This window comes from Opisthorchis viverrini, assembly GCF_000715545.1.
Source record: "Opisthorchis viverrini unplaced genomic scaffold opera_v5_239, whole genome shotgun sequence".
NCBI classification, from domain to species: domain Eukaryota; kingdom Metazoa; phylum Platyhelminthes; class Trematoda; order Opisthorchiida; family Opisthorchiidae; genus Opisthorchis; species Opisthorchis viverrini.
The window spans coordinates 76200-103485 of record NW_008751897.1 but is presented as its reverse complement, the minus strand read 5'-3'; the positions used below and the strand labels follow the sequence as shown (position 1 = coordinate 103485).

Here is a 27286-nt window from a genome sequence, read left to right as displayed (position 1 = left end):
TGAACAAGTATTTGGAGATAAGAGCCATGTATGCATTTTACGTATTGCCTGTGTTTTAAGTTTCATATAACATATAGCCCCCCGTGCTGCTTCAAACCACATGTTAGTCATCAGAGACAGCAATATCAGTAGTATAATCATCATCAGTAGAAACATCAATATCACCAATATCAATCTCATTGACGTATACTGACGTATCTAATTAGCGGAACGCACTCATTTGCAAGCTATTTTGTTTTTTTCGAGAAACTCACCTGGAACCCAGCTAAATCTTCCGTTTACGATGCTTCCATGCAAATGAATGTGCTGCACCAGGCCGCCTCATGTTTCAGTCGTTACGATACTCGACATATCGCGATACAAGTATATTTGTGATGCAATACTTATAAGGTTACTGAAAATTCGTTTATGTAATTATATTTAAAGCATCAGAATGAAAATAAGAGAAAATAGTGAATGAGAGAAGAACCCGGTGCTAGCCGACGGCAAGAATTCTGAGGTGCCTACAGCTCCAAACAATTAAACAGACAATTTGGAAACTGCCAGTACGAACGCCACGGACACCGACTGACCGAAACGTTTCCAAGCAAGGATGGGGAGGTACGAAGACCTCATTCTGGAAGATGAACCGCTATAACAACATCTAAACTCTTTGCAATCTCTTCACATCCTTCTGCCAAAGCATACGTTTTCCACCTTGAGGTTTGAGCCACTCGGAGGGAGGCACAAAGGATAACACTCGTCTCGGAAAATGGGAATTCGGCATGCGTAGTACACGACTGAGCTATAGCAATTGATGGTGCTGGATATCTGATCTATGCGCTAATTGACGAACGAACTGAAACTCTTTAAATTCTATGACACTAATTGCAGAAATTACTATCTAGGCACCAAATTAATCTACCGTAAAATACGTGGAACGGGGAATCTAACACTGAACAGCGTAGAATGTCTAGTGATATGGCTGATAAGGTCCATGCTATTTAGATAACATCCTTCAGGTTTGTTTTGCCAAGTAATGGATGAAACCGCACAATTCAGTTTTTATATAGAAAAGCTATGAGTGCAAATACCGATCAGAATGCATGCGGTTGGCCACCTCAAATAAAGATCTCCGGTGTTATTTGGCCCATCGTCGAAGGACGAAGTTCGTATTGAGCTTGCGCAAAACTCTTGAGTGATCACAAAGTAAAGAACTTCTGAATTTCGGTAGCCTTGTTGAGATCACCAAAAAAGGTGAGTTAGAAAACGAGGTTCCATTCTTCACTGTCCCTCCATTCTATGAAAATCTGACGGAGCAATTATGAGAAATCCCTGAAAGTTGTACAGACTGAAAGACGGTAACTTCTGCGCACTTAGACTGTCAGAAATTCCAAATTGCACGGTTTCGTGAGATATAAAAATACTGAGTAGAGTTTCGGGGATATGGAAGTTTCTAATCTGATATTTTGTATTTTGCCAGCACTAGTTAAGACAAACAAGTAGAACCTTCCTGTTGCACGCGGGGTCAAATCACATCAGTTTGCGCAGAGGTGAAACGGATCAGTGATGGTCTGTTACTCTTGGTAGATGGAGTACCTTCATTTCGTCTGTCTTCCGTAACAAAACAAAAAACGGGTTCCAGCGTGATCCATACTCTCAACATGTGTTGCATCATTCCGTTACACTGATCCCTTGTCGGAGAGGAAGCCACGGGTTAGACAATATTGTTTTCAGATGCAGGGACTTTTCGTTACAGGGATTTTGGACTTCTTGACCAACCATGAGCCAAAAACAAACACAAATACATCCAGGACTTGTGCTTTGATTATTCAGTCATTTCGAGTTAGATGTTCCATGCAGAATCCGTTCACCAAAACGAATTGGGTGCAGACGGCCTTATGTGGTAAATTGCACTTAATGCAGCTACGGGGTCTTGGTTGAGTCGCTTCATTTCGGCTTCCCCTGTTACTTACAGGCTAAAACGTTGTATTTTTGGTCAGTACAACAACCAAACGCTTAGAATTTCAGACCACTCTTATAAGCATGTTGCATTTAGAGGACGGCTAAATTGGGCGGCCTACCGGAAAACTCGGAGCAGTTAAAAAACTGAATGCTTGAAACTTTTGTGTGCCGAAACGNCAGGATCTCCTATTGGAAACGAGAAAGGCCATATGAGTGACCGTGTACTCAAAACCATAAAAATCACAGGGCGTGACCAATAACCAATCAAATGCAAACTATCGATGTGAATGAGATGAGCATGTGAATCAGGGAACGCTTCGTAATCCGGTTCTCACGAAATAACTTGTCCTGTCGTCAGCCGTATAACCATTAGAACCCAGTAGTTTGAAGTTTCAGCTAAGAAAAACGGAAGTGATCTCTTATCACGTGACCTCGCTTAGCATCTCCATGCCCTCAGTAGTGTTGGTACGACATGGTACGGCACAAGCCAGAAACTCTGTTGTCATCGCAACATTCAGGTAACCGGTGTATGTTTGGCGGCTCGACTTTGGGCTATGTGAGGAAACAGCGACATTTCTGCGTTTCGGTGCGTTTGAGGAGAAACGACTGCGCCTAGCTGTCACAAAGAGGGCCAGTAACAGGATTTTTACGTTATACGTCGAAGACCGCGAAAGTGGAAAAGAATATATAGTGGTAAGATCCTGGATTGTTGGGTGAAGGATTAGGAGTATTGAACTAGTAATTGGGAACAGAAGCATGCCCACTCACTGTGGTAATTGGAATGAATTTTATCTCGGCATCACGAGGCCTGCAAACGGAACCCTAATGTCGTAGACACTGAACTGCCGTCAGTCGGCTGGTCAACTTTCTAAGCAGTGTACTCAATGTCAATTAGCGCTCAGAAAAAAACAAGTTGTATCTTCAAATGTTACAGCTGCTCAGACTTGGCCGATCACCATCATAACAGATTTCCATGTGGATAATGGGAAACTAACACAATCTGAACACTTATGGGGTCAGGCTTTTGGGACTAATCTGTCGTATGGTATAACTCAGCTTTTTTTCCATGTGCACAGTGTACATACTGCCGCAGTTTGCACAATAAAAATGTTAAGTCCTCCAACGCTACTCTGGTAATGTATCGGAACACTGGCAACTCAGTTTGACTGGTTGATTGGTTGTTGACCAGGCGGTCGTTGGTCTGTTGGTCGAACTCGGTGATTAGCGTGCAATCATTTCCAATCTAGGAGATCAGTGCGCTGAGGAGTGGATTTAGCTGCATCCTGAAGTTCGTTGGTGAGTAAAGCTGAGTACAGACCCAGATGTTATCACATCCTCACTGTTAGGTCAACATGTCTGTAACTCTTAATCTGACAGCGTGGGAGACCACCGTGATCCGGAATCGGCAATTTATGTCAGTCGACCCCCCATTAGAGGAGAAGAATAGAACCGGTAGGGTTCGTTTCTTTCTCAAGATCTCCGAAGGAGAATTAGTGTACTTGACTTTTTACCCCATTTGTTACTGTAAACAGTTTTCAGATAATTTGCTGTTCCTGAGTAGACAATGGCTGGCAATGTGTATACTGTGGCCAAACCTCTTTAATTTTCTTGTGAGTAAACTGACCGAAGCGTCCGTAGACAGTACCACCAAACCGGGATATTAGGACGTGATCGCTTAACTGAAAAGCCTGCTTGTTGCCCTAGGATGAAAGTATGGTAACCCTTCAAGGGTGAATTTTCTGGGACATTGAGAGTTACTTTCGGAAATTTCCGTTCACTGAAGGAATACTAGATTGCATCGAGAAATAAATTGCATTTGGCCTTGTTGGGAAGCTTGCAGACGAACCTGTGGGGACATGCATTATGATTGACATTCAATGTAATGTGGCTTAGAATTCTCTGGAAACTTATCGAGAGTTATGGTTTTGCTTGCAAACTTTGCGGCAAACGTGTTCAAAAACCGATAGCATGTGCTTTCCCTTAGGTGTATCATGGACAATGAGCACTTTAGGCTACTCTTGTTTAACTCTGGGAATAATGGGATGCTGGTGACCTCAAAAAGCAACGACCGGTGATAAGGGCGTTGGCATCACACCGGATATCAGTCGACCTCAGTTTGGGTGACCTCCCTGGTCCCGTGAGTTTTACCAGTTTTTGTTTGCGCAGGAACACCCGATAAATCGAAGGTTTGATTTAGCGACAGGATATAACCCACATGCCAACAACTCTTAAATTCGACAGCACAGTTAATGCTCAAATAGCCATAACAAGGTGTAGTAATTCAACTTTCACAAACTTTCGGCTACGCAGTGTTCATTAGGTTTTAGGAACTTTTTAGCTGTTAGTTTTCTGGCGGATTCGCTATCAGCCAATTAGAACAGATGATGAACGTCACCGCAGAAAGCCGTTTTTTCAATTCTTTTCACCTTCTGAGCACCAAAATTCGCCAGTTTAGTTCAGGTCTATCTGCTTCATTTGAGCATTACGGTTTGAAGCTGATCGATACACCAGTTTAATATGAAATAAACAATCAGATGAATTTGTACGTGCTCAAGAGAGTGGAAGTGCATTTCGCTATCAATTTTGAAGTCCAGAAGCAAAACTCCAACCTCAAGACGGAAGGCCAGCTTCCTTGCTCTGGAAAGAGCTGGAGCGCAAAGTTACTAACGTGAAGGTCCGTGGTTCGAACCCCACCACAGCCTTTCGACTGTTGCTATCTGGACTTATGCAAACTGGTAGTATATCAGCCCTCGTGATTTCCTCGGATGGCATGCATTCAGGTGCTCAAAGATGTCACAGCTAAGCGATTATTACCACTAGTTATTGTCTGATATGAGAACACATCAAAGATCTATGTCCCAGGGAACTAGTATTCCCGATGAACTCGATATATCTTCCAGTCACTTTGTGCTGCCAGAGCATATCGACCTAAATTTTCATTGTTATTGTGCCACGATTTTCCTACCTATTCGGGGACAAACTGTCTGGGTCGATGCGTATTCAAAAATCAACACAGAATCTGTTGTCTTCAGACTAATCACACGATGCCGCTGTAGGGATTCAGATCATGTCGGTTGAACGCGCGGATGACCTGTGCTCTTGGAAGTACCTGAGGTGCAGGTGAGTTAGATGGAGACCACTTCTCAGCAAATGGTGGTGATAGCGTAGACAAGCAGGAGGATACTAAAGCCGTTTGCAGAAAAATGAAAAATTTGGAGGAGGAATAGATCTGGATGCGAAAAGTCTGCAGACCTTAGCGGATGAGGGTTCGATTGGCATGAGAGTAAGCGAACTGGAAGGGATGGTATGTCACAGAACCTCTGTTATGTACCTGGTCTGAGAAAAGCATATGCCTTGGCTGATTAGTCTCAACTCTATTCCAGGTTTTTATGTATGGACAAATGCATAGTTAAAACCATAGTTCAAGTCGGTAAAAAGTGAAGACTGCAAACCATAAAGTTAGTGCTTCCTTAGTATTTAGAGTACCGGAAGAACCTTTACAGTGGAACATTCAGCTAGTTTTGAACGGAACAAACGCCAGTACGTCGGACTTTTCTGAGATGTGACGACTATAAGGTTGGACACGAAGAAAACAGTACAGACATACAAAAGATCACGCAACTTTGATGATGAACCTAGAAAGGCTGACGATCTAGTCGCACACACTAGCGGTGTTTGACAGCCGGTCTGAATAAGCTAGAGTTGAAATGCGAACTGGGTCGATTCACCAGTCGTACACATACACGACCTGTGAAGACTTGGTCCCGTCCAGGTCAATAATTCTACTGACTCCCTTATACTTTAAGAACAGTATGAATTATAACAGGAATTTTCTTTAAAAGCATTTCGGCTGTTTCGGAATCTGAGGATTCCGCTCCTTCTATCGGGTGTAAAGCTTCACTTCTTATTTATGAAAAGTGATAAACCCAGCTCAAATCTGTTCCTTTGAGATTCACAAGTGTTTCAAACAGCTGACTTTGTTTTGCACTGCCTAAGCGTCTTGAATTCGCGTGGTCTCCGATTAAGCAAGTTATTGTATCATATTTTAGGGAATTCCCTCGCAGCTAAGGGAATGCGACGTTACATTCGTTTCCTTGTATGCTTTTTAATCGTGTTTGTCTTCGTAAGATGAGGTGACAAACATCTACTCTTAGCAAAAGCTTCGATTTTAGGTAATAAAGTCAAAGTTCGAAACCTGTTCTTTCGACTGGGGCATTAAAATAAAACCTCTTCATGCCGATTAGAGTACAGTTAGCTTCAAGTCGATAAGGAAAACAGACATTCGACTGGGCTGATGAACTGCACCATTTACTTTGAGTTTTATCGCCACCTTTTTATAGATAAACTCTGACAGAGTAAGGTTTTCCAGTCGACTGACTCGAACACAACTGCGAAACCGCAGCGGAAGCTATTCGATGGACACGGTCATCAATATGGTGTTCGGTCGACTGTCAGGAAGTGTGAGCAACTATCAATCTAAAAAACCGAATAATGAATGCGTTTTCAACTACACTTGGGACCTCGCTATTTCTGAGGTGTTCACATTCTGCTTCAATACTTGTAGCCGAGAAAACTAAATTATGGAGAAGTATAAAGTGGGACAGAAGTGGCAGGCTATAATTCACTCAAAACAGCTGTAACCACCTGTAACCACTCAAGGTGGCTTCTTCGCGTCCCCTCAGTGATAATGGAATGCTTATGATGGTCTTCAGTTGTGAGAGTAGTGCAATCTGTGAATGGCATGTAGTCCGATGAGCCACCAATAGACCAGCAGGAAGCTGACAAGCTACACAATCCGCATGCAACTTCCAGCTGAGTCCTCACGCAAAGATTCAGTCAGGAATCACGTGAAATAAATTATGTAACTGAAGAATGGTGACACTGTATTGACTAACTGTGGATTGAGCAAAAGCCATAATTTTCAGCCAACAGCCCAAAAGTGGCGCCTTCAAATCTTCGTGAATATACGTTTGACGCTAGCTGTGTGTGATGTCCAACAGGGTAGAAAAAAGCTGGGTTCCAGGTGAGTCTCCCTTCAAAGCCAAATTGGTATGTAGATGACTATATCAGTCAAGTAGAATATAAGGTTGACGGAAACTCGGGGACTGCGCCTAAGTGAAGAGCCTCAGGAAGGTTTAAACCGGTTGTTCGTCGCCGGAGAGTTTTCAGTAACCATATGAGCAGTGTATTACCTCTGAGGATGAGACGATTTTGCGGTGCTTCTCGGGTTTCAAGCAGAGAGGAGGAAATTTCACTTGTAAACACCATTTGCGCAAACTTTGCAAGGGTTGTTGGACAGTTAGACTAATTCTGAGCGGGAAATGTTCTCCAACACGTTAGAACCAAGCAAAGCATGAACTTTACGTTGTCTGGAAGGTATCGAGTTGACAGGTTAAGAGTATTCTCTCTCTGACATAAAGGATAGATGAAAATAGAGGAAGAGACTATCTCATAGTCCTCCGACTGAGTGTTCGTAGCATTGTACATGTTCTCCACATAGGTAGAAAACGCAGACATTCGTCGCTTCGAGTGTGGGGCAAGCTGCGTTTGTGCTGCCTCTGTAAATGTCTTTCACCCTTGAAATTCTAGAGGGGTAACCTTGATACGCGGCTAAGCTGACTTATTGAATGATGACAGTGCATAACTACGGACACCTGCAGGGAGGAACACCCGTCAGATCAAAAACAGGGTCGTAATGACTCATGAGTTTTCGCGTAATTCTTTGGACCAGATCAGGCAAGCAAAAGGCGTGCTCGAGTAGAAGGACTTGTAAACATAGGAACCAGTGACACATGCTAACTTGGGAGCACTGCATCTGACGCGATAAGACAGCAGCTTCGTAGAAACTGACTTGGAAGGAGGAACTCAGTGAACGTACAATTAGAAGTTGGGTTTCCGAGCAAGGGTGGGATTATTATGTACTATGTAAAACCAGTGAAGCAGCTTTCTTCTGCAATTAGGAATTATCAGAATAGAAAGGGCATACAGTGTAACTGGCCTAAAATATATTTCAACCGAATGAAGTTGGTTACTTATGGGGTATCTTGATTTGGGACTAGAGGATGTCGTAGTCCGGAAATGGGCAAAATTATACCTCCCGCCATTGCGCTCATTTCGTTATTCAGACCAGTCAGTCCGAAGAACAAGAATGAACGCATCTGTACTCACACTTTACAACCGACCCTTAGAAAACGGGTCATGACCGAGGGAGCGAAGCACCCAAGTTATTTTGAACGAGCGCGCATTCCTCGTTTCGAATTCAACAAAACCTACATGACTGGAAAACCCACTACTGGGTGAAAAGTCATCCAAGATCATAAACACTGACTCAAATGGTCAGCTACTGCAGGATCGGTTCCCATAGACCATTTAACAATGGCCGAAATACGAGAGAGAAATAGACACTTTGTGCAATTGTTCACCTTACATTTAACCCCCTCAGTATCATTCTAGCCAACCAGAATAAAGTAGTGCGTTGGCATACGACGTGTCGAATATTGGTGTGTCGTGCATCCAACGAATCACCACGGAGATTCAAACTCACCATCACCAGACTGGTAGCATAAGATGAACACGTTCGTCCATGAGTGTTGACCAGCTATCTGGTTACCTAGCCCCCGGAGGGGATATAATGTAACTCATGCTCCAATCATTGGTTCGAATTTCCATGGAGATTTATGCGATGCGCACTGCTAATGGATCCCGATAAGAATAAACAGTTGTACAGTATTTCTCGGCTTTTCAGTATGGACTGACTTAACCCGAGTGATGAAACTCTTGTTTAAAAAATACAGATTCATGATATCACATTAATGAGCATCTTCTGCAAGGCTGTCACGCCAGACAGCTTGCATTTATACAGAGTGAGCGCGAGGTATAACAAGACATTCATTACAACGACCCAACTGATCGTTTTAATAACCAGGCATCGTGCTGCTTAACAGAACTTTCCCAACCGAGATCACATCGCACCCATTTAAAATTTACATGGAAACTCACTCTGAGCTGAAAAGTCAAGATGCACCACTATGCATCCGTTTCATTCCTGTTAGAAATTATCAGTTGTGCTTGATTTAAGGCGAAAAATATACCCCCCTATACCGACAGACATTTTGATCGACTCTCCGGGCAACTGTGTGAGATCAGCTCGGATATCACCATACTCTAGCCGCCTCTGCCGATGAAATGAGTCGATGGAGTCAGCGTATCGGAGTCAAAACTCTATTATATTGAAAGTTGTCTTCTCAATGCGTTATGCTGCTAGGTTGTCTATCCTGAGTGCTAGTTCACTGCAATATATGCAAAAGTTGGCACATGGCAACTAAAATCAGCTCGCGAGCAGTCCGAACACCTACAGAACGAATGCAATTATGGGTGCCCTAAGATTGACATTATGACCGGTTGCTGATTGATTTACACCGACTCGGTACGGCATCTGTCTGTAGTGTAACAACAATTGATAAACTATAATCGGGAGTTACCGCGAAAAGACGCACGGTAACATGGGTCGGGGGGATCAATTAAAATATCTGAACGTACTATTGCATGTTTCAAGGCCCATCATTTGAAATGACAATCGACTGGTGTTAAAAGGTTGCGCAAGGTTAAAAACAGAGACTAAAGGAGAAAACAGAAAGACCGGTCCTGTCGTAAACCAAACCAACTGCATTCTTTTTACTTACTTGACCGATTTGTAGACCGTCCAATCGCAGCATTTGGGGAAGGCTTATATTCGGAGCAGTTGTACCACTGGAACTCCCAAGTAAATCTGAAACAGAGCCACGCACAATCTTTGGTGGTGTTGATGATGGCATGTCTGGATTTTCGTCCATCACCTTTTGTGCCAGTTCGTTAAATTCATTCACCATACAAAAACCTTCCTCCGGTGGAAGCAGACTGAAAGAACTATGGGGAATGAAAAAAGTTGAAACATAGTCAAAAAAGGAGATGCTTTAGATTCCACTGACTCTCGAAAAAACACAGAGCTACCACCTGGAATCACGAAGGAGTTCCTCCTCAACGTAACAAGACAAGGCCTAAGTGGGAAGAAAATGAATATGCTTGCTGGTTGTTGCGCAGTTTTGTTGAATTGTATGCTCACTACCCCTGTTTGAGTAGACCTTATCCAACCCTGGATTGATTTTCATTTGGCTAGTCCACACCAAAGACAAAAACAATTGATTCTAATTTTGTTCTCTTTCGAACTCATCGGCAACCTACATCCTCAACCGTTCCTGGACGATTTATACGCTACTCTGGTGTTTTGAAATTAATGCTAGGGTCAAACCCAGTAAGCCTGTAACATATCCTCCCCCCTTATGCCGAGGAACATGCACGCAACAGATTCACGTTCACATCACTTTCGTTTGAACGACCCTCCTCTGGACCTAGTACAGTTATTTTGATGAGTCCACACTAAAGGCAGGAAGAACTGAGCTCGAGTTTCGCCCTTATTAGAGCTCATCAACAGTACTTATCTCTGGCTATGACGAGGGTTTGAACTTCGGACATACGATATACCACTACACTACTGGTACATGCTGGGCACACCTGGATTATTTGAACAGGTGAGCATGTTCACGCTTGAGCAATGTGATTGTTTCTCTCCTGTGCCTCAAAAGACAGCCCAGTAACGGTCCTGGTTGTATCGATCGGTTGACGCGCCTGTCAGGTAACGCCACGAACACTTACAGCCTGTTGGTTAGCGTAAAAGTTGTCTAGATTTTTATGTTCCCACTTTGCATTTTAACAAATGACTAATTAACTAATAGCTTTGCAGCCAACCCGTCATCTCAAGTCAGAGGCGCCGCTCAGTTCAGGATAACAACTATTTGTCGGATGTTGAAAACGGAAGAATCAGCTCTTCATCGAACTCATTTCATCGGCTGCTTATGACTCTCTGTCACTGGAAACTTATTTTACGAGGTCAGACTCTCTGAAAAGTTCTGAGACTTAGGTGTTAAGAGATGAAATATGATTCGTACAGTTAGGTGACTGCCTAACAGAAAGTGTGAACAGCGCCCACTTCGGTTAACCCATGGGAGTATCGTCATCATCAGCATCAGAGACAACAACATCACTGTTGACACGGATGCTTCACTGCCGTAAAATCAACCCATGGGATTAAAAAGTCTCATTTCAGTTGCCATGCATCTGCCCAATTTCAGTCAGACTAACGCGTCCACTGGAGCTTTTTATGTAGTGTACTGGTTTCCGGTAAATTACATGGAACTCAGCACGAACTCGATTATTTGCTATTATCGAGACGAGTTGTATTTTCGGCTGTGTAAATCTGCGAAACTCATTGGTACGGACGTTGAAAAAATGTTGACTCGAGCAAACTATGGACTACGTATCACTTGACACTGTCCTCTCTACCAGTAAACTTTCTGCGGTTGGTAACAGGTAACTTACTATCAGACAGCCTATTGTTCTTTGCTTTGCTGTAAGTGGTTTGGGGACCAAACATAGAGCACAAGAGTTGTTTGCTATCTCGCCATTTTACCGGCCGTTTGACATATCCATAAGGGCGAAACAGGACATGCAAGGCAGTGGAATTGTTCCCCGTGATTGTTGCTTATGGTAGCAACATCCGAGAAAATGTGGTCACATGGGCCCCGTCAGAGTGTGAGGGACAAGTAAGCTCCACCCGCGTGCCCATTTCCCAAAGAACTGAATAACCGTATGTACACACTCATCACATCGTGCACACAATTATCTCATGCTACTAACAAAAACAAATTCACTGCCCCCGGACTTCAGAAGCTAGCCGCTGAGTTGTTCAACTGTAGAATACACATTCGCAAAATGATGGTCCGCTGCAGGACTATAATATACGCGAACTGTTGTTTGTAAATTAGCAGCCGACCAACACACTTTCGATGCCTTTGCCAACTTGCCGAAGAAAGTGCCCCTTTGAAACAAGAACACTGATTCCTGCAGTGAACGGAAACATCCAGGTGCGCTTTATCAGTGTCGATATACTTCACTCATGGGGGAACCTCTGTTGCTTTATACTGTACAATTATGGTAAGGTATTGTAATAAAACCACGAGAAAAGAGGTTGTTCATTAGAAGAAAGAAATGGATAAGACGCGAAAAAAGCAACTTGACAGAAGCACCAATAGTAAGCCCTGAACAGCCCGTTCAACCAAGGATTAGGAACAGATCGATAGTGATCTAGCTTCCACCTGCAAACTGGAAGTTTAAAATGGCCCAGCGGACTGCATTCCCGTCGGAATAGAGAGGAAATATATTAGGAAATTTCCGGTATTTTACCGGTATCTTACCTTGTGGCCGATTCGCGTTTGTCCTAAGTGAAACACGGACTGTTATGACTACTCAAGAGTCCTCAGCCATTCAGTTCAAATGAAACCTCAAATACAGCATAAAATTTGCTAAAAATAACTAAGTTTTCTGGTCAATATCAGAGTAATTTTTGCTGTTCTCTCCGCCCACGCTGCGTCAACTAGCCTGTTTGTCTCACCAATGCCACGAATGCAAGCAGAACTTCACAGTCCCCATGCTGAGCGACGATAGCTGAACACGGACATAATCCGGGTCAAGTGAATTCGCAAAGGTTTCATGGGCAGTAGGTTGTTTAGGACAACTGACAAGAAAATGCTGGAGTTGAGGCTAAGAGCCACGCGACCAACCAACTGACCGCGACTATAAAACCGGAAGACAGTCCATACTAGTCAAGCCGTAGCTCTATACTCACTGATATTTTATAATGACTCAAACTAATGGACAATATCACGCACATCGTGTAGCTTTTCCGTGGTCCGCTGACGATCATGGCGCATAGTTAACTGCATGTTATGCTTGCTGGAATCGCTTGTGGATACTCACTACAAAACACAATCCTGTATTCCTAGCAGAGATAAACCTATAAAAATAGGAGCTGGCGAGTTGAGCTAATCTTTTCCTGATAACCATACGATTGCATTGGTCTCAGAGTCTCCTTGAAAGCACCGTCGCTTTACTTTACAACAGGGGGATTACGTTAAAATGGAGGAAAATCCTAGTCCACTTAAAAGGGATAATGAGAGCATGAATTACCACTGGTTGAGGAGTTTGCCTTTCTGTTTCTCTCCATCTTCTACAAAACTTCCATTCGTTGTTATGAGGAGCCAAATAGGTTGCTGAAACGAACTTAGTTAGATTTGTTTAATGACTGGATCTCCAAGCCGCTTACCTACAAAAACAGTAAACCGTCATATAGCTACTTTATGGCAATTGCAAAAGTAAAACTCAGGGAAACCAGTGATTTTTGGCTCTCACGACGTACTTCGCACGTCCAACAGAGTGGATGGTGGATCGCCCAAAAAAAACAATTTTCCCTGTCCGAATGAACAAAAAGTGACCCAGAGCAGGATATACACTTGAAAAGATATCGGTTATCGTTATTTTGAGCAAAGCGCCAGATAATGAACAACACTTTGCTGACTGTCACTCTGTTCCAAATGCAACAGAGAGGGCTCGTTTGTTAACGACTCTAACGTATTAATTTGGCATAGTTGTCCTTGAAGACGAGTAAACACAATCAAGTAGTTTCCAAGATCATATTAAAATCGCACTCATTTGGACATTCCTCCTGGCGCAGTTATTCCGGTTAGCCCGTGTTAAGGCAGGAAGCTACTAGCTTTTGCTTTTATTATAGCCGTATCGGGACTCGAATGACAGATGTCTAGCAGGTGAAGTGAGCACATCGCCAATATTACAGCAGGGCATAATGGACGTAGAATTCTAGTGTCTGAACAGGCGAAGGTGCTCAAACTTGGTTAGTCCGACACGCCAAACGACCCTTTGATTAATTCATCTTCACAGCAAGAATATTCACTTCTAACTGGGCTTTCGATGAGTTACAATTCGGTTAATGGATCTTGGGGTAGCGGAAAGCCATGCTGCTGGAGGCATCCGCCATGTTCGTTGTAGTGACAAATTGGGCCTTAGTAGTTCGGATACAATCTCTCGTCTATTTGCGATAAGAGCACCCGTCGTGAAGTGTAGAGAACTGAGGACTTTTGTAGCACTGCGAGTCGAAATCATGGACAATACATGCCATATCGTTTCAACCACAAAAGGACTATATATCACGGAGACGTTTTTATGGCATGACGCTCTGTGATTTATCGAAGGATGTCCAGATGAAAGAAATACACTCATTTGCAAACCAATTAGGTTATGCGAGAGACTCATGCGGAACCCAGCGGAATCTCTCGTTTATGATCTTTTTCGGGAAGAGCATAAGTTTGACGGAATCTCGGGAAATGTGCCTACCTAATGAACCGGCCGTGGGCAGAATAATAATTTTCAGAAACCTTATGAGTAGTGCATTACGGCTATACATGATTAGATGGAATTTTTAAGATGTTCCAAAGAGTGTTGTCATAAGATGTCTGCAAGAAGCCAGTAATTAGCTTGCAAATGTTTCGCCACCAATCTTGGGGACATCATCACTTGCGGTTGGTAGCGTCACTGATTTTAGTCTAATTTTGGCAACAGCAAAGCTGTTGGGGCTGGAGGTTGAAAAAGCCCTCCAATTTCAAATTTGCTCTCATAAAAAATCGGGAAGCACATGAAAACTTCAGCAAAGTTGCTTGCGTACAGTTCATACTTGAAAATATGTCGTGGGTATGTCACTCCGTTCGTGCTGTGTGGCGCATACATTCCTTCATGCGTTGGCAGTAACAGACTGCTTTGTTAAGTAAAAACCCACGTCTTGCGTCTTCGGCACGTGCAGTGAGACTGACCGGAACAAACTGCATGCAATTTCGCTCGGTTGGAGGACTAACGATGTCCCACCATATGGCGAATTGAACTTAAATTTTCCTGTCACACTGACTAAAATTTCATGGGCTTTGCATTTGTACCAACATTATCAGACATGCCTCGTTTCTCTGGACCACAGTTATTAATTTACAGGTTAGATTTAACGTTAAAAAATTATTTATTGGTTTTATTCATAGTGCTCTTCATTTGAAAGATAAAAGACGCTGCGGTAAGAGTATTTTACTCCAGAAAACAGAATATGGTTGACCGGAAGAAGCAATTAATGGTCACAATCCCCCGAAATCAATACCCCATAAAAGCATACTGAACAAGCGAAATAAACTTTTCCATGACTGTGTGGAGGAAAAATCATTGGGTTGGCAAAACCTGACGCTCCATTGACCTCTGTCACCATATTTCGTGGTACGACCACATACAGAGGGCACCCGACCTGTACAGACCGGTACTCGTCTGATTTTTAGTGAATGCAGCCTGCAACCACATCCCGGTCACCAGAATGTTGGCTCCAGGACAGGAGGACGACTGTTCAAACGAGAGCGATGTGAACGTGAATTCTACGAATCCCGCAACCACCAACAACTAAATAGTAATCATTTGAGTCAAGTGACCAATGTCCGCGCTTCAAAATTCACCGTTCGTTTTGACTGATAATAAACTTTATTCCTGAGTGAGATACAACCACAGTTCGCGGTAGAATTGTTTGCACCCATCCACCCTACAGCTGACATGATGCTGAAGTCCACTACCAGGCGATCCATCTTCCAAACCAGCGTGATGACACGCAACAGAGATGAAAGTTTTGATGTGGCTGTGCCCTTCTGGATTCGACTGCGTCTTTCGAAAAACCAGTGTGTGTCAATGAAAAACTGAAAACATCGTTAACAAGCGATTCAGCTGGGTTTCAGTTGAATGATGAAATCAATGGTCAACTCCACATATGTCGTCGAGTTTAACTCGCTTTTCGATTATAGCGTATAGAACGGTCATTAATGTCTACTGTTGTTTCTAAACCAAATTGTCACATCTTTTTTCTGCTGAGTTTGCTGATATCATTCCGTGGTCTAAGTGAGTGGTATCCAGACTGAGAGAACTCCATATTGGTGCATGTTTCTATGCGTGGGGAGTGACCCGGTTTTATCACGCATGAGATGGGCAGACGAATATTCAGTGGTCTTCAAAGCTATAGTGTTCAAATAGCCTCTGACTTAAACCTTGTCGATCTGGAATATGCAAACGAAATTGCTCTCCTCTCCGAAGAGGAGCTGAGGGCGCAACTGTTTTTCGATGAACTGGCCCAAGTCCTTTGGTACGCACTTTGCACCCACGAAGTGTAAGGCTATGATGCTGGGCATGCAGTCACTAAACGCGCCACTAACAATCCAGGGAGAGACACTCAAAGTTGTTGTGCCTTGGAAGTACCTTGGAATTTGCATTAGTTCTGATTGTAGTGTGACAGATGGGGCCCATGAAGGAATGTCTCAGGACCATAGTTCGTGTAGATTGGCATCAGAAAATACGTAACGAGGAAATTGGAAAGCGAGTTTTCGATTGCGCAAGCTACCAACATTTTCCTCCATAGGAAACCAGAAGCTGCGTTGGTTAGGCGATGTATTGCGTATGCCGAACCACCGTTCGCGGGAGAGGATGCTGTTTCTCATGCCCAATTTAGTGGCGGAAGCAGAATGGTGACCTGGCATAGGGATGTGAAGGAGATTACGAAACGCTTGGTTGCCGCCGGTGCTACTCGCCTTCCAGGAAGGGAAACGCGTGATTCCTAATGCGCCTAGTTGGAGACGCTGCAAGATATGGCTGCTAATCGATGTAAATGGTGTTCCGGTTGTCAGTTGCCATCCAGATTGCCTGAATTTGTGTCTAGAGGTGTATGCACCTCGGAATGATTGCATTAACGTTGTACTTAGTACCCTCCTTGTCCACCTTTATTCCTTCATTCACCATAAGACTTTCAGGTAAATCATGGTTGTACGACAGCGAAGCATCAGTGTTGAAAACTGACGTCATGGTATCCATGTTGATGATGATGATGAGACGGCAGCAATTTTTCTGAATATTACCAACCTATAAAGGAAATGCTGGGCGCTTTGCTTGTTACCAAGTTACCCTGTAGAGAGTTCAATCCCAAGGAAGAACAGATTGCTTTCTTTTTTGAGGAGCTTCCGTACAGCTCCCAGAATTTTCATTCCGTACATGTGACTACTTAAAAATTATTTGCTGCTGCACTTCAGTAAATAGTGAGTGCGTTTTCAAAAGTGATTTGTGGCACTTATGTCTAGATATGACAATGGGGTATGTTAGATAGTCGCAGTGCAGTTCCTGGCTATAGGTAACCTCCATTTTTTTTAGATTGTTCCCATCCCTCGTCAGAACTTCTTCACAAGTTGGCACACTGCAAATTAGGAAGTAAATTCCCTCACAGCGCACTTCTCCGTATTGGCATACGAAAAGAAACTAGCAGAATGTTTTAACCTTTCTGTATCAGAGGTTTCTGTGGTCTTTTTGTACTTCAGCCACTACCCATAAAAATTAGATATCCAAGGATATTCTCTTTTCGGAGCATCCGCCCCACTAGGATAATCGTGTCGAACATTACCGCTAGTGCTGATTGTAGACGAGTTGTACCTTGTGACACGATTCAGTGTTCCGCACACCTCTACACCACATACAGCCGATATCCTGGATTGGAACACAATCTTTGCATTTGAAAACGTACGCAAACCCTATAATTTATTCCAAGTAACTCCTTTCCTGGACAGACCTCTTCTCGAGAAGATATCGAACTAGGTCGTGGCTAAGGTAAAACGATGTCATTGACACTTGGTAATTTGGCCTTGCTTCGGAGATGCTCCCTTGAAAAGGGGAGTATTCTGCTCTTTGAGTGACGTTTGACCACTCAAGAAGAGCCCAACCAAATTCTTATCTCGTGGGAAGCTCCATCTTACAGGGTTGATCATATCGCTGTTTGATTAAAATGCAAACACTGGAGAATGAACTATGAAAAGGCTGGAAAACAAGACAACGGGACACTACAGAGGAAAAGAGGGCCTATTGCACTGTCAATAGACATAATCTACTGCAAAAGAGAATAGACACGACCACGGCACTTACTTGGTGTGATATAGCAGGTATAGGTTGCACATTTCATCACTGTGTGTATGACCCATTTGTGTCACTCTGGTGCGACTGGTACTGTCGTAAACACATCGTGCTAGAAGGATGTCCCCGGAAGATATATCAATCGAATTGAAGTTGGCGTTGAGACTTTTCAGTGAATAGAATGCCTGAGGCCATTGTGGATTGCCCATTCCAAGCAGTTGTGCTGGTGGTTGACCCCGAGGGAGTAGGTAGCCAGCAACAGCTCGACTCAGGTCATGCGCGTGAGTACGCATCGCCATTAATGTGATGGATACGCCGTCAGGGACCCTGGAAGAGTAGGCGTAAATACAACAAATTTATACGCCCTTTAAAGTCGTTATGATGATCTGTTGAAAAGTATAAAAAATAGATATTGATTCATGTACGAGTGACAGAATAGACTGTAGATTGTGTACATGTAGATGGGTAAACATTTCAGAATATCCGCATTTTGAATAAAAACACAAAGGCTTGCAAACTTTGATGATGTCTTTCAGAGAACTTTCTATTCTAATACCTGCTTTCGCTATATCATGGGAACATGGAGTGTATGTGGGATACAAGAATATAAAGGTAATGAAAACTCAACAATAGATTTAGAACAAGGACATCACTTGATTGATTTGCTTGGTTGCTGAGATCTGTGGTTGTTTGGTCAAGACGATCGCGAGGACTTTAGGTGTTTTTCTAATTGATGCAGAGAGGCGTCAAGTAACCATCTTGCCATTCCCAGTAATCTTTGGCGCACTGTGTTAGAACATTTTGGTGTCACCCAGTAAACGATTCTGCCGTTTGGTTGGTATGGATCAAGTTGCGGCAATCGTACTGGCCACCTGCCAAGCCAGTCGAGTTCTCAAGGAGCTTGGTTTGTACCCATGAATTCCATCGGATAGGCACTCGGACGTGCGATCCACATAGTTTACTGGATATTGACGAAAAATCGCTCTTGATAAATCACTGTAAGTTAAGCTATCCTCGCGGTTCGTGCTGAGCAGTGGACCACTGCTCGTGTGTATTCTTAACTGGATTGCATTTGCCAACCGTTTTCTTGTGGTACTTGGCATAAGACCGCCCATTCAAAAGGAACCTAATAGAACAGAACTTGGTGGCACTTCTTGCATTTGATTATATGCTCTTAAGTCCTAGGGTCAGCAAGGTAGTGTACCAGATAGCTGGACACCAACATTTACTAAGAACCGATGTGCAAGCTATTCAGACTGACTTGACTGACAAGGCAGGCTTGCAAGCATGTGGAATTCGAGAAGATATTGATAGTTCAGATTATACTGGAGGCAGCTGATTTGTTCCTAATCAGGTTGCGACCGAATTGCCCGGGCAAACTGTAATGATTCACTGCGACGACTGGATTCAGTGATAAATGTTGTTTTCTTACTTTAAGTTAAAGCACCATTATATTGCACGCTGACCATAGAATAAGGCGCACCATGGAGCAAGTTTGTTTATCTCTCCTATTTTTAGACGTAGTCTTTCTGTTAATAAAAGAGAACGTCATCCTGGCCTCTCAACGAGTGAATTTCCCCTGGGGTTTGCCATGTTCGAGAAAAATCCACTTACCAATGTTAATACGTACATGTGTTTAACAAGACATTCCAAGCGAAGTTACAAGTCCTCCAGCTCAATATGCGTGTTTTTGATTTGTTTGCCATAGATACAGATAGTTACACATTTGAGAAAAATTCGGCTAGATGCGGGGACAAAACTTTAACAATCGGCCCAACACTAAAAAATTGGGAGGTGGGGTGTCGGCTCATATTGATCGGTGTTTCTTGATGGTTTACGTTTATCGTAGTTGGCGTCTGTTGACAGCATTTCAGGACAGGCTGAATCATCCCCAAGCTGTAAGTTCCATGGCAGAACATGGTTATCTGAAAGGTCCGTCCAAATTCAAGTGAACTGATGATATTATAGATTCGTGCGTACCAACAACCTTGATTTCAGATGCCACTATTGGTTGAAGTTGGTTGGTGTATGTGTAGGGCTGTTTTTTGTTTCAGTGGCTCCACTCTAATATTTTGTTTCCGCTGGAAACCATAGTGATAAGACCGACTGGGAAGATCAGTGTCCATAAAAGTGTTGCCACTGTCCAGCTTCCTGCTTTTCACCAGACCTCCGTATTTATTTACACATGAGGTCACCAATTTAGATGGATGAGTTCTCATACTCTTTAGTGATTGTGGTTGAAGGTGACCGATGCTGTTGAGGACGAGGACAATGAAAATGAAAAATGTTCGAACTTGTGTGCCAGCCGAAATCGTGTGAAGCAGACAAGTGTCACGCGTGTTGGAATTGGCAAGATAATCGTGAGTAGGAAAAAAGCAAAATCAGGACATTTTGGGGGCGCAACTGAACCGCAAATTCCCGTGCGGAAACTTACCGACAAGAGATATCCACGGTAACATTCTTCCGTCCTGGTTCGATGAGAGCCCAGTTACTTAACATCAAAAACACGCCAACCACTCGCGGCTGATTTTGTACTGTATATCGAAGCGTCAGACCAGAGTAGTCTGGATAGTCAACTTTCGGCAGATAATGGAGTTCTAGCTTAAAAGATCCGATTGCGGTCGATGGTCCCACAGCAATTCCAACACCAACCGGTAGATGTAAAGGTGGCGCGTTGTGTGCCCAAGCATACAATATTGAACAAGCGCCACTGTGTTCAGCTCGTTTTCTTGCCGGTCCAGGCCGAACAGACTCAGTGCATCCCATCAGTATCATGTGATGAGCAGTTGAGTGATTAGGTTTCGGAATAATGTCTGTTACGTAAAACGTTCGGTCTGGGCTCATGACAGGGTACCAGAATGTGACATAACCATCTTCCTGTTCAGTTTGGACGCCGGGCATTTTGAGGTCATATTCTTCTAACTCTGCAAACTGACTCATGGTTGACAAATGTAGAAGTGCACAAAGCAGCAGAATAACACACCACTTGTGATCCATGGTCTCTATCCCCAGCACTTTGAGTGAACTCCTGAAAAGAGAGCAGTTGCATGTGTGGAGGGAAAGTACTTTTACATGTAACTTGTTGTTATACCCAAATTTACTGCGAACAAAGTACGTAGTTTCTCTATTCCTAACTCAATGAGAGCATGATCCGATATGAGGCGGATTTAGTGCTGCAAACGACATGAATGTCGTTTGGCAATTATCGACCCTACTGACTAATGGTTTTTAGCTTACAAGTTTCTTTTCCTGCTCTTCTCGCGGGAATTCTTATGAAGCCTATGTCCTACAGTGCTTTCACAATGTTATTACTATGTTTAGCTTGTAAATATACCTATGTAGTTGCCAAACTCTTGTGGCTGAAGGGAAAAGAACGGTAAAATGATATTTAAAAGTTGTCGAGCTGATTGATTGTAGGCCTAAACAGATTAAACCTCTGTTTAATTTATATCATGATTAATTTACATAATCTATTTCTCTTCTATTGAACGACCCACACTACAACAGAAGCTACAGAAAAGGCAGGCATAGAAGAAACTACAGACCATTGTAGCATGATGCTACACCTTATCTACCTAGTTACTGCAAGTTGATCGAAATCCCTAAGTTGTTGGATCCACCATGAATCAAACTGTCTGATATGAACGTATATCACCGCCTGCAACACACACTATACCCGCAGAAATGAGTGTGGCACACTAGGACTATCAGTCCAAACAAACCGCGGTGCGGGAATTTCTGACATTAAAGGTTTTTGGTTGCGGTGTAAGCAACCCATGTGCCAGTCCCCTAGATAATGTTCCGTGTCTAAAGCGTCTCCCAGAAGAGTAAATAAAATCGGTCATTTTTAATCTAATGGGATCTGATTCACATTGCACACTTTAAGGTCCGCATTCTACGTCAAATTGGACAGTAATTATCTGCTTTCACTATCTGTCGATGTGTGTTGTATCTCTGGAACACGCATACAAGATCGCACTTTATTCATGCATCTCAAACCGAGTAAGACGATCTCAGATATTCTGCATTTCACTCTTCGGGTACCCCGTGGTCTTGGCGCAATGGCTCATGGTATCTTCGGATTGCATTCAACAGCAACGATGAAGGTGCCCCACTGGACTGAATCTCAGTAAACAGCTGTCTCTGTGCTGTGCGATTGTCCGGCTCAATCAAGATTGATGCAGGTCGATGCAGTAAGCGGTGTTTACTTGTCATATCGGGTTACGCCCAGACAGACAGCAGTCCTAAGACGGAGAAAGACGGATTTTATCAAGATCTGTCACGATTGCTTTGGTGAGCAAGAAGGACATATGGCAAACCTATGGGGTGCTATGAATTCTAAAGATGGCAGACTATTTGGTGGTAGATTTAGAATTGATGGAGCCGATTACGGACAATGAGCAGCGAATGCTTCAGTTGTGTGCAGATCACCGTTTGTTCTTGGCCAGTATAAACTTCCAACACAATCACATCACGTTACTTAAAAAAGACCAACCGCGAGAGGCTCATATACTCAATTGGACCATGTGGCTATCAGTTTCCGATGGAGAACGTCGATAAATAAAGGTAGTTCCTCATATGGTAAGTCGCTTGACTCTGGTCATACGATTGTACGAGCCCAATTGTCACTTCGCTTTCCGCCAGTACTACATATGTCAAAGCACAGTTATTCCAATAATCAACTTCAACAAGTTTCAGCATCTCAAGCAAATCGACCTAATCTGACCAGACAGCTGTTGGAAGCCCACAGTCATGTGGATGACGAAGATTGCTTAGAGGCTGATTGAAAGCGGTTTAAATCAGCTGTGTTATCGGTCTTCAGAACCGTTTATCCAAACAATCCGACCAAATTAAATAAACATTTTAGATCTTCAAAATCAGCAGACCACACTGCTACCAAAAATACCCTGCCAGCAACAATTGAATTAGGTGGTTCACGCAGGCCCCTCAAACACCGGATAATCAGAAGCCTGAAGAATGACAGACAACTCCGGTAGATTTCGGAGACACAGGAGGTGGAGAAGGCATTCTCTGCAGACAATAACCGCGCCCTGTCAAAAGAAGACAGGTGTCAGTGAGAAAATGTGCGAAAAAGACGGAACAGCAATTCACTCCCTCAATTGTTATCCTGGGCGATAGACTGAGCACTTCAGAGAAAGTTCAGCAGTTCAACTGGATTAACCCAGCTGACCTAAATGGAACATTGACACCAGCCCATCATCAACAAAAGAAATTCAGCTTAGGATATAAATCTTCAAGCGCGACAAGGCACCAGTCGCGGATAGCCTGCACCCCACACTCGTGGCGGAAGGTGCTGAGGTCCCAGTGAACAGTCTGACAACCGTACTGCGGAAGATTTGGAGAGTAAACAGAATGGAGCCCCTCAACCATCATTACAGTTTCCGAAAAAGGCACAAGAAAGTCATGCGAAAGTCACCATGACATCCACCAAACAACCGTCACATTTGAGGTCCTCTAAAATTATTTTGCTCAACTTGGTCGATTATCCGGAGAGACAGATTTGTGAAAACCAAGCTGGGTTTTGCCCCGGACGAGCCTGCATCAACCATATCTTTACCTTGAGACAAGTTCCTGAACAGCATTACTGCTTCAAATGTCCCATGTCGGTCGTTCTCATTGGTCTGAAGGCCACTTTTGAATCTGTCGATCGTCAGAAGCCTTGGTATTGTCTGGCGATCAAAGGTGTCTACCCCAAATGTGTATTCCTTGTGAGGGCTCTGTATGAAAACTACTGTGGGCGCGTACGAGCGTACGACAAGCTTTCACCGGAGTTCACAAAGTTCAGTGGTGAAAGACGAACCTGCCCTCTCTCTGTCGTTTTCTCTTTAGCGTTTTTATTGATGTTCTGCTTGGAATTTCTCCGCCCGCCTCTGAAACCTTGGGAGTCGAAACGCTCATGAAACGTTCGCTCACAAACACTGAGTATGTAGACGTTATTACCCGCCTTGGCTCAGAGCCCTCAAAAATGCTAATCAATTTAAATAACCTAAATAACTCTGCCGTATGGTTTGGCATGCGCTTCACATTGACAAAGTGTAAAGTGCTGCTACAAGGTCAAACCCAAACATCATACTTGCATTTAAATCAATCGACGTGGTAGATAATTTTGTTTATCTGGGCAATCGTATAAGTTACGGTGGACCAGCTGGTGGTCAGATTACTCTTCGGATTATGAAGGCCAGGGCAACCCTTTTCAGCCTCCGACAACTACGGCGCCGACGTGGCGTCAAATTTTCTGATAAGTACAGAGTTTACACTGCCACATTTTGGTCCATACCTCTTTATAGATCAGAAACATGTCCAAAAGGCACAGAGGACATGAAAGTTGTCAGTGTTTGACCACCGATATCTCCAAAGCATTGATCCGTCTTGGTGGGAAGATCGGATTAGTCATACTTAAATATGCCAGACGGCTTTAGAAAGAAGGAACAGATGTGTCGTGGTGTGAAGTGTTTCAGAACGGCAAACTGTCCGTTCAGTACTACTGAACGGACATACCAAGACAACATAGATATCCCTTAACTCAGATGAAAGATATGAGCGAAACTTTATGCAGTGATCTACGTCCTAGCTTTGATACTCAACTGAGCGGATTGTGGTGACTTCTACAACCAGCATCACCCTGTTTTAACCCCCAGACGCTCATCAATGCATTCTAATTCACGGATATTCCGCCAAAATACTCGTTTTGTCTCTTCAGGAGACGGCATTCCATTCCGATTCCTTCCATTTCGTCATTTACGAATAATAAATGAAGTATCTACGTTTCGTCCACCAAAAAGTGACGAACTGACTTCCATGAATGCTTAGTGGGTCCCAAGCAGTATCGAAGCACTTGTCTTATAGTTCAAATTGTCACTACATGGCCTTTCCTATAATTAAGGCACCCCTGTATAGGCCATGACTGTCTTTGGTACTCTGTCGAATTTGACACGAATTTAGACATACCCCACTCAATAAAATCTGGCGGGAAATAAAAGGGGTATAGCAATCACGTGGCTTGTTGGGGTCATCTTACTAGTCAGTGGAGTACATCGAGGATTTTCTTACGGTTTGCTATTAGACTATTGATGCCAACCCTTCTGCTTCTAATGCTAGTGTCAATGAGTTTCCCGATTGGTCGCAAATGCAGCTTCTGTCAGTTGCAATTACATCATCAGCCTTTCCGTATCGTCAATTCCTTGAGCAACTGCCAGCTCCACCGGTCCATTGACTATCCTTGTAGGAGCTTGATAAACTGCCTAAAGGACAGAAACATTCTTACAACTGCACTGTCCCCCGGAAGATCCAAACTGAGCGAAAACCATAGGTACCTGTACTGATCACTAAATATTCCACTAGTCCATATTATTTAGCACAAGACTGATTGCGAATCTTTTCCCAACACATTCGTTTTCGAACTCTGAAAATGGTTTTCCAGAAGACGCTGGCAGTTTACGACTGGGTCCTTCCGTCTCTCGATCATGTAGACTGTCGTTGCTTGATCAGTCAGGAGTGTTCGCTGAACTACTAGGCAGTCGACATCATCAGACGTGCTGTCACATTGCCTGGAAGTCAAACAGTAGGTTTGCATGCCGTCATCATCGGGCGCTTTACGACAGCTGAGGTTGATATACTGTACGATTGGCCGCGGTGGCAGCGTAACGAGGGAAGTGCTGTTACCAATCAAACGACGTATTGATAATGCGTCTAAATATGGGCTAAATTTCTGCTTACATAGTAGCCGCTATTTGTGCGCTTGTGGAATGTACCTCCAGTTGGACGCAATACTCTAAGTATCAGGTTCACGTCCAGATCTTGCAGAGTGCGGTAAAATCGGATTGCGACCGATACTCATGATCAAAACTGCTTAAAAAGTTTTCCAGCTGTTTTGTTGCATCATCATCAGAAACAGCAACATTAGTATTGACGCTTATATTTTGCCGCCGTACAACCATGAAGCTCACCTAGACAGCGGTTTGACTTGCGTAGAATATGACTACTGCATTTGATAGTGATGGATGTTTTTCCTGGTTGTAGTGCCTGGTGCATAATTAAAATACCCTTTTTCTAATCACCTCCTTACTAATCCGTTGACGCCATCCAAAGCCAGCAACACTTCTGAGGGATTGGTGGTAAAAAAAACATGAAGACGCCTCACATCATTCGTCCGAAAACTTGCGACCCTATAACTGTAAAGCCATTACCCTAGCCTGGTACACAGGACACTTGAGGACCGGTGATAAACCGTTTTGACATCACAAGTGAGGTGTACCAGCACACGTAATTGTGGTCTTCAAGATTCGTTCACTGACTTCATCGAACGTAGTTCTTTCGGAGCCAGTACGACCAACGAAATACATTAAGTCCTTCACAATACCTAGCGCTTCTGGTTGAATTTTAAGAAGAATCCGCACGTTCTGAAGCATAACCGTGCACTTTGGAGGTGCAATGCGCATGCTGACATATAGGACGACGGTGATCAGTCTATCCAGCAGGGCTTGTGCTCCACCTTTGTCTTCGAAGATGAGAACGATGTCGTCTGCGTACTCCAGGTCAACAAGGATCTCACCAGCAATGACTTGATCACTACGTATTTGAAAAGCTTCTATTCATGATTTCATCGAAGACGAAACTGAATAATAACGGAGAAAGTAGGTATTTTAACCGGACATCACTTTCATAAGAAGGCTTTTGAAAGGCTCACCGTACACTCATACACTCAGAAATGTAAGACTGCAAGAACCGGATAATGTTGTTAAGATTCTGTGACGTACTATGTTGGGTGGTTGTTGTTAACAGCGCTGAGTGACTGACATAGTCGAAAGCAACCATAGTGCTTCATGTTCAAATGGCTATAAGGCTCCCCGTTAGCGACACTAAATGCCGTCGGACATCACGTGGTGTCGCACGAGTTCCCTTGAAACAAGACGGCTGATGCTATCACCACAACCTCGTAAACATTTTCTCGTTAGTTCGTCCCATACAAATTGGAACTGCACTATAAATACCTCATTTTCGACTGTATGTTTATACATAGTCGCTTTACGTATCACTGATTTCTGTCAACAACGCTCTCATCACATGCATTTAGAGACCGTGGAAGTCGCCGGGGATTATACTTAAAAAACGATACACATGTGGTAATAGTGATATTCTTAGGTAAAGACAGACTGCGGCTGGAGCAAACACTTAAAAACGCTGTTGCGGTGCATATAAACCAAATTGAGATTCTATTTGTTGATGAAACCCCACGAAACTTCTCATGAATTCCTCACAGCCGTACGAAAACAATGGAGTACAACCCAAAAGTGGCGACACACATCTCTACTGACTAGCGTGTTGCTCTACAGTAACAAACCGTACGCCAATAAAAGATCGGTCCGGTTATCATAAGACTGTGACACTTCAGCATATATTTCTGCAGTCAAACATT

At 43.4% G+C, this 27286-nt stretch overlaps 2 protein-coding genes across 2 annotated transcripts in view; one reads left to right on the top strand and one right to left on the bottom strand.

The window, feature by feature from the left end:
• The window catches only part of T265_08837 (hypothetical protein), a gene marked incomplete at both ends in the record, with an annotated part of 54337 nt that overhangs the window by 26866 nt on the left and 185 nt on the right, over window positions 1-27286 (bottom strand). The window contains 4 exons of the mRNA XM_009174749.1: window positions 9627-9840; window positions 17863-18177; window positions 20285-20878; window positions 22762-22901. Coding sequence (XP_009173013.1) covers window positions 9627-9840; window positions 17863-18177; window positions 20285-20847 — 1092 coding nt within the window. The remainder of the gene's footprint in view (window positions 1-9626; window positions 9841-17862; window positions 18178-20284; window positions 20879-22761; window positions 22902-27286) is intronic.
• Window positions 16545-21983, top strand: T265_08838 (hypothetical protein; the record flags this gene model as incomplete). The annotated part of the gene is made up of 3 exons (XM_009174750.1): window positions 16545-16617; window positions 16707-16767; window positions 21737-21983. The coding sequence occupies 3 exons, from the start codon at window positions 16545-16547 to the stop codon at window positions 21981-21983; spliced, it is 381 nt and encodes a 126-aa protein (XP_009173014.1).